Here is a 7,227-nt window from a genome sequence, read left to right as displayed (position 1 = left end):
TATATATATATATATATATATATATATATATATCAAAAAATTATAACACAACCCAAGCAATAAATATATCAAATTCAATTACCACGCATTATGGAAAAAAAAATTACTTAAGTTTATTAACAATATAAGAAAGTAAAAAACTTAAATTGCAAAGAATAAACGCTTTAATTCATCAACTTATACCACAACCTGTTTGAAATTTTTGATTTGTAAAAAGCTTAAATTGTAAACATTAACACATAATAACCTTTGAAACACAACAATCTGATACAAGGTTAGATGTAAAAAAGTATGAGACTATCTTATTTTTAGGGTTAGAGTTTAAAGTTTTAGACTAATTACTATCAAAATTAGGATTTTTAGGTTTTATATTTTTTTCATCCTATAAATTGTAAATAACTTTCTTTATAAAAATTGGTTTTACTCGAATACCCACGGTTCTGATTCAAGAATCGAACCGAACTCAGTCGGTTATCGGTTTCAGTTCCTAATTTGTTTTTCAAAAAACCGAAGCAGAACCTTCGATTCTATTTCGATTTCAATTTGAGAGATTCGGTTCCGATTAAAATGCTCAAGCCTATTTTGGAGCCAAAGTCAGGCGAACATCCAAAGAATCTGAAGCACATATGAATTCAGCCTCATATTTGTCATTGATAACATTATCACCGAACAAAAGATCTGTACTTTTTTTTTTGTTTTTTTTAAAGAAATTATTGATTGCAAGATTCAGAGAGAATTCTCAACCTCCCAATTATTTCCTTGATGGGTACTTTTACATCATCTTTTTAGCAGTACTTCATTTGATCTAAGCTAGTTTTACATCATGCTTTCAGCAAATCAAATTGCTTATTTTTTTAAACTGTCTAATAATGTGTTATCACGTGACAAGTAAAGGATGATGTAAAGAAAGATGTAAACGTAGCATGATTATTCAGTAAATAGGCATCAAACATGCAAGTGATGCTACGACAATGGACTTGAACACAATCGAGGAAGGTAGGCATCCCTTGTCATTTCGAAAGAAGGCTTGATAAACTGGTATATTAAGCAAGACCAGCAGCCCAGAAATAGTCATTTGTGGAATGAACTTTTCCAAATCCATCAATGTTGTACCAAAAACAACATTCTTGATTGCCCATCCCAAGCTGAAAAGGTTTAGCAGTGCGATTGTTGCTATAATTGTAAACATTATAGACGAAGTTCCAAACTCCATGATTTCCTGCTGATATCTCTTTAGCACATCATCATCAACCACCTTTGCAGTGACGGAAAATGATGTCTGAGCGAAGCCTAATTGCCAAATAACTGTATCTATGAAGGCGAAAAGGTAAGAAGTTGTCCTCCTAATGATCCACATTCTTTGCAAGTTCCACCATCCCTTCAACGTATCGCCACAAATTAGGTCTTCGACTAGGCTGTAAATCGTTTTTGCAGCAAACACATATGCAAACGGTAGGAACCATAAGCTAGATACCTGAAATATAATGGAATGGTAACTTTTAGACAGCCTTAAATATTCAAATAAATTTGAAGGTAAATGGTACCGATACACATACCTCTGGGAATAAGGGCACATTATGGAGCAAGCCAAGAGCAGGAATGATCACATAATACATTGTGGGCAATGAAACCGGAGCCCATAAAAGATAGACGCAGTATCCCATTTGGGCACCCAAGTTTATTTTCCCATGTCCATATATGAAGGGGCAGTACTTGGAAAAGAAAATCTGAAACAAGCCTTCAGCCCATCTCTTGAACTGAATGAGTGCTACATCTAACGTTGTTGGAGCAATGCCTAGGAAGGCATGTTTAGTTGGATTGTAGAAAACCGGTTTCCATCCTCTACATTGGATTGTTAAGCCTGTCACTATATCCTCCACGGGGCACCCGTACACCAGTCCCATCTACATTTTTCGAATCCACAAACGCTATCACAATTTCATTTTTACCATATATATGCAAGTGAGACAGAAAAGAGGGAAAAGAAATACCTCTTTTCCCCATTGAGTACCCTTCTCATAGTTGCAATTTGCTAGAGGCTTACATTCTTCCTCCAATTCTTGAACTGTTTTACCCTTTGTGTTAGATTTTTCATTGTGCAATTCAAATTTGTGATCCTTAGAATACTTATTTCCACAGAGACTCTCTCTTCTGTGGAAACATCCAGTGCCACAGTATAGAGTTCCGCCAAAACCATCAATACCAGCAAGCTCGATCTTCATAAACGGAAATTTTAGAGACTTTACAATCTAAAACCAATAATCAGAATCAGAATCAGAATTTCTTAGCATGATTTTAAAACGTACCTTATTTGTTGCAAATGCTACATTGGAATAAATATCATTCTTGGTTATATTATCATAGCGTTGAGGATATTGCACATAGGATGTCTGATGTCCTCTCTCTTCATCCATAAAGAAGCACAGTGCATCTCTTATCGCATCCGGATCATTAGCATACATATCACAATCCAAATTAAGGATGATTGGTGCATTGGTGATCTTTGACGACACTCGTGTCTAGGCCAAGAATAAAACAAATTACCTCCAATTTGTGCACTACACCCAAAAAAAAAAAAAGGAATGACCCTAATAATTGATTACCAGTGCATTCATGGATCCAGCCTTGAAGTCGTGTGCCCATCCCGGTCTTTTTTCTCGGGATAAGTATACCAGTGTTGGCAATTTGTTTCCCTCGATATCAATTGCATTAGGGTTCCATCCATCTATTATAATCTGAAAGCAGAAAAATTAGTATAACTTCTCTGTAACTAGAGGAAAATGAAAATTGAAGCCAGTTATATCATAAAAAATGCTGGATAGGTTTTTGCCTGTAGAGTAACTCGCTATATTTTGAAAAGAAAAATATTAATTATTTTATGATAAATTATTTGTATTAAATTGAGCTTACATTTTGTTAAGCACGTAAAGATTCGATCTATAATTAGATTTAAATTTTATTGTCCAACATTTATAAGTAAAGGCGAACCCTTTATTTTGATATTGTCTCAATTTTATTAAATTTCAATATTGATTTTTGCAATAAGGTTGAGAGTAAATTTTAGAATGTAGGATTATAAAACCGTTGAAACTAAGATGAACTTTATCAGAAGGATTTCCCTATTCCTAAGGAGGATCGAAACCAAACTGGCCTTGATATGGTGATAGGGCAGTTCGAGATGGTCACCATGGCTCCTCTCCTCTCGATAATCCATACGCCCTTAAATTTAATTTGTGAAATTGACAGCAAGAATTTAAGTTTACTTGATTGTTGTAAGTAGGACATTAATCCGGAGCATGTAATGAACTTCTATTAATAACTTGAAGTTCTTTGGGGTATCAATGAGTGAGATAAAATTATTGGTCAATATCTAGATATAATTGAGAATTAAAGTGAAATGATTGGAACATATATACATGCCATATGATATTCTTAAACTATTTGATAGGCACAAGCATGATCTCAAAGATTTTCTAGTGGATAGTTAAATATGTGCTTAGTAATGTGATATTGATTATTAAATTAACTTTGTAATACGATGACATGGGACAGTCAAACGAAAAATGAAATTTAAGGATTTATGTATAATTGAAAAAGGGCATTTTGTACATTTTATCTTGTTTAGAATATTCTACATGATCTACGTGGCTAATACGTAGTGTAATTTATTCTTTTAGTGGAATAGAATGGGGCTAATAAATTATCTCGATCGACTAAGAATTGATCAAATTAACATTAATTTACTGGAGCTTAGTTTAATTGGATCTCATCAATTTCAAAATAAGAACCGAAATAAATAATAAGAGCTATAATTTATTGTTGGTCATAAACTTAGCCGATACAAAGCTATATGACAATACCCAATTTTTCCGACTCGACAGTGTGGCCGCATTAATTAATTACTTCGACGGAGAAGGATCACATGTGCCAAACATGTGTCATTCATATATGAAAAAAGTTTGATTTGGATTAGAACTAAAAAGAACTCATTTTAGGTTATGGAATATTTCCATATCCAAACTAAAAGAAAGATTCCTTGTAGGCTATGAATGTTTTCATAACCTAGTCATGTCCATTTCCCAAGCTTCTAAACTTGCTAAATTATGACTAATTTAGAGTATATCTACCTAATTTAGTGTAAATATGTAAATTGAAGGAAAGTTCCCGACTTGGATGCAACTGGCATGAAGAGAGGCCTTTTTGAGCCCGTTGGAGTTGATTCAAAGCAATTGAAAATCAATTGAATTCCACATGATCCATTAGAAGTACAGTATAGAAATCGTAAAAAATAAAAATAAAAAAAAAAATCACAAGTTTTGAGAGTTAAATTTGAAATTTGAAAAGTTAAGGGACTTAATTGTAAATTTTCAAAACTTGCATCGAATCAATTATGGAGAAGAGGAGGGCCAAGTTGTAAATATTTCAATATGAAGGACCAAAGGTGCAAATAGGATGAGGCTCGAGCTCAATCAAAAGAGAAATTTAGGGACCGAGTTGAGCTCAACTAAAAAGAGAGGCCTTGTGATTGTTGTGATAGCTATCCTCGTGATTTCAGTTCAGCACGTATAATATCTAGCTCATGCAATACAGAAAAATTTTATTTTCTATTTTGACTCAACCGCTTATTGAAAAGCAATTAGGAAACGAGTTTGACCTAATCTTGGAGGCTATAAATATAACATTTCATCTACCATTCAATAGGAAAGCCTAAAGATAGAATATAGATAATTTTTGCAAGATTTTGAAGAAGCTTTTGGTGGCCATAAATATAACGTTTCATCTATTATTCAAGAGGAAAGCCCATGGACAGAATTAGGGTTTTTTTTTTTTTTTTTTTTTTTTGGTGGCAAGATTTGGAAGAACCTTTTGATTATGATTGGACAAAACTCTCGAACCGAACCAACCCGACGGTTCTTCTCAAGTTAAATACTCGAACGGGTATTTGAATCGAGAACTGACAAGTATGATTTGGTTCTCGGTTCTAGGCCAAGACTCGAAAAATCGAATCTCCCTAATTTTTTTAATTAATTTATTTTAAATAAGCAAAATTATTTTATTTTTTCTAAATAAATTTGTTAACTAGTTAATTTACTTCAAACAAAAAAAATATGATTTTCCTATTTCTAATTGTCAGTTCAAAGTCAACTTAATCAAATTGACCTCAATTTATCAAAATCTGTTACTTTACTGTAGTGTCGTTTCTATTGGAGAAAATCAAATTAAAGCTCTACAACATCTTTCTTAATTATTTTGAGTTTGCTATCTTTTTCTTCCTATGATTTTAATAATCAAATTTATGAAGAACTCAGTAAAAAGAGATATAAAAGACTCATAAAATTAGATTACGTTATTTTGTAAGAGCTAAAATTGAACATATCATTAATTAAATTAATGTAACTTTGTATATATTAAAAATTTTAATTCTAATATGGAACCGAATGGAACCGAACTCGAACGGTTCCATAATTAAATTTGGACCCGACGGTTCCACTTATTAAATATTCGAAAATTTTGGGTCAGTTTGGTTCTAACGGAATCGAACCATGTAGCCCTACTTTTGATGCCAAACACTTGTTCCATGCATATTTTCAATTTCATATATCTTTTCTTCTGTTAAAAAGGAAGAAAGAGATATTCAAGGAGATTCATCAATAACCATGAAAGGATTCAAGATTCAAGATTGTTTTACATATTTCTTCCCAACCTTTAATTACAAGTGATGTCGTATCGACTCAATTTGTATTTTTGTATTCATATGATGTTTGGCTAATTGTATATATGCCAAGATAGCGTCCTATATTTTCATGTTTTGATATTAATATTCAAATTGTAATTTTGTTTAGTTTAAAATATTGTTAGTAGTTTAATGTTTTTCAATTACTTGAATTGAATTAATTTGTGATTTCTATTCACATCTGGGAGAAAGAACATGGATTTACAACACAGTAACATTCATTGTAAAGTTCGATAGGGAATAAAGTACTGCTATTTTTTCCATGATCTCATTAAATATTTTTGTGAATTAGGACCTATTTAACATGACTTTTGAAATCAAAATGAGCTTTTGAGATCCAAAAAATACTTTTTGACTCGTATGGCTAATTTTATAAAAGAGCTTTTGCTAGTTAGAATAGCTTTTAGAAGAAGTTGGTCCAGTGTAACTTCATCTCAAAGCATTTTCGGAATAGGGAGCTCTTTTAAAAATTTGTTTTCAAACATAAATTAACGCAGCTTCCTCCAAAAACTCTTCCACGGGAAGTAAAAATAAAAGTCATGCCAAAATAGCCCTAAATTCCTCTTCATATATTCGTATTTAGGATAAGAATATTTCAGGTCAAATATGGGGATTTTATTCGAGAAAGATTAATAAATAAAATAGGAACATTGATCTTCAAATTCGAGTAAGAGTTGTCAAATGACTGGATTGATATTAAAATGAAAACACAAAGGATTTCAAAATTCTAGTACTTTCTATTTCTAATTGATATCATAAATGCTTCCCAATTAATTAATTTAATAGTTAGATTAGTTAGTTAATATTAGGTTAAATTAGTAAATACCATCAATATCTATACAATTGTCGTATTGGTTTAAAGTTAATACTAATTGGGAACTGATACTTAGTCTTTGTGCGATTGATAATTAGACTCGTCTACTTTACTACTAGTTTATGATACCGTTCGCACACGAGATTTTAGCACAACTTATATTGAGATTCAATGAATTTTAATCTTTTGTGTGCCATCCCACCTAAAATCTCTACAATCTTTTATTACTGAAGAACATTGGAGAAGGTCAAATGGTTTGAAGTGGTATCAAGAAGATCAATGGAAAAAGAATATTTGTAAAGCATGCTAGCTACTATAGTAATTTCTAAAACACCTATGTGTTTATTATTCCAACAATATAATAATGTTTATTGTACATAAAAAAATTCCAGAATTCTTACAGATGTGTCTGAGATGGGGTGAATTAAAATATTACAAAAAATAATCCACCCATGTATTCTGTAAGAATTCTGTACAATAATTTCTGTACGAGTAGCATTGCTCTAATTATATTCTTGTCAATACACAAAGTAACTAAATCCTATTTTTTCAACAATAATTACCTTAACAATGGATTGATGATCTTTCTTTGTGATCTTAGAGTTCCACTCTAAGAATCCTCCATGTTGATCCTTTATGTCATTCGAAATGCAGCCCTTCTCTACTGCAGATTCTATTC

The 7,227-nt window shown here is 31.8% G+C and overlaps 1 protein-coding gene across 1 annotated transcript in view; it reads right to left on the bottom strand.

Moving 5' to 3' along the window:
- Positions 1-725: 725 nt before the first annotated feature.
- LOC111395139 (cellulose synthase-like protein E6) overlaps positions 726-7,227 on the bottom strand; it is an 11,610-nt gene continuing 5,108 nt past the window's right edge. Inside the window, exons 2-7 of the mRNA XM_023021150.1 lie at positions 7,112-7,221; positions 2,604-2,735; positions 2,307-2,519; positions 1,992-2,249; positions 1,557-1,904; positions 726-1,474 (exon numbers count right to left, since the gene is read on the bottom strand). Coding sequence (XP_022876918.1) covers positions 932-1,474; positions 1,557-1,904; positions 1,992-2,249; positions 2,307-2,519; positions 2,604-2,735; positions 7,112-7,221 — 1,604 coding nt within the window. The 3' untranslated portion in view covers positions 726-931. The remainder of the gene's footprint in view (positions 1,475-1,556; positions 1,905-1,991; positions 2,250-2,306; positions 2,520-2,603; positions 2,736-7,111; positions 7,222-7,227) is intronic.

The sequence above is a fragment of the Olea europaea genome, chromosome 6, assembly GCF_002742605.1.
Source record: "Olea europaea var. sylvestris chromosome 6, O_europaea_v1, whole genome shotgun sequence".
Classification (NCBI taxonomy): domain Eukaryota; kingdom Viridiplantae; phylum Streptophyta; class Magnoliopsida; order Lamiales; family Oleaceae; genus Olea; species Olea europaea.
Note: the sequence above shows the minus strand (reverse complement) of the source record. Positions and strands in the feature narration are given on the sequence as shown.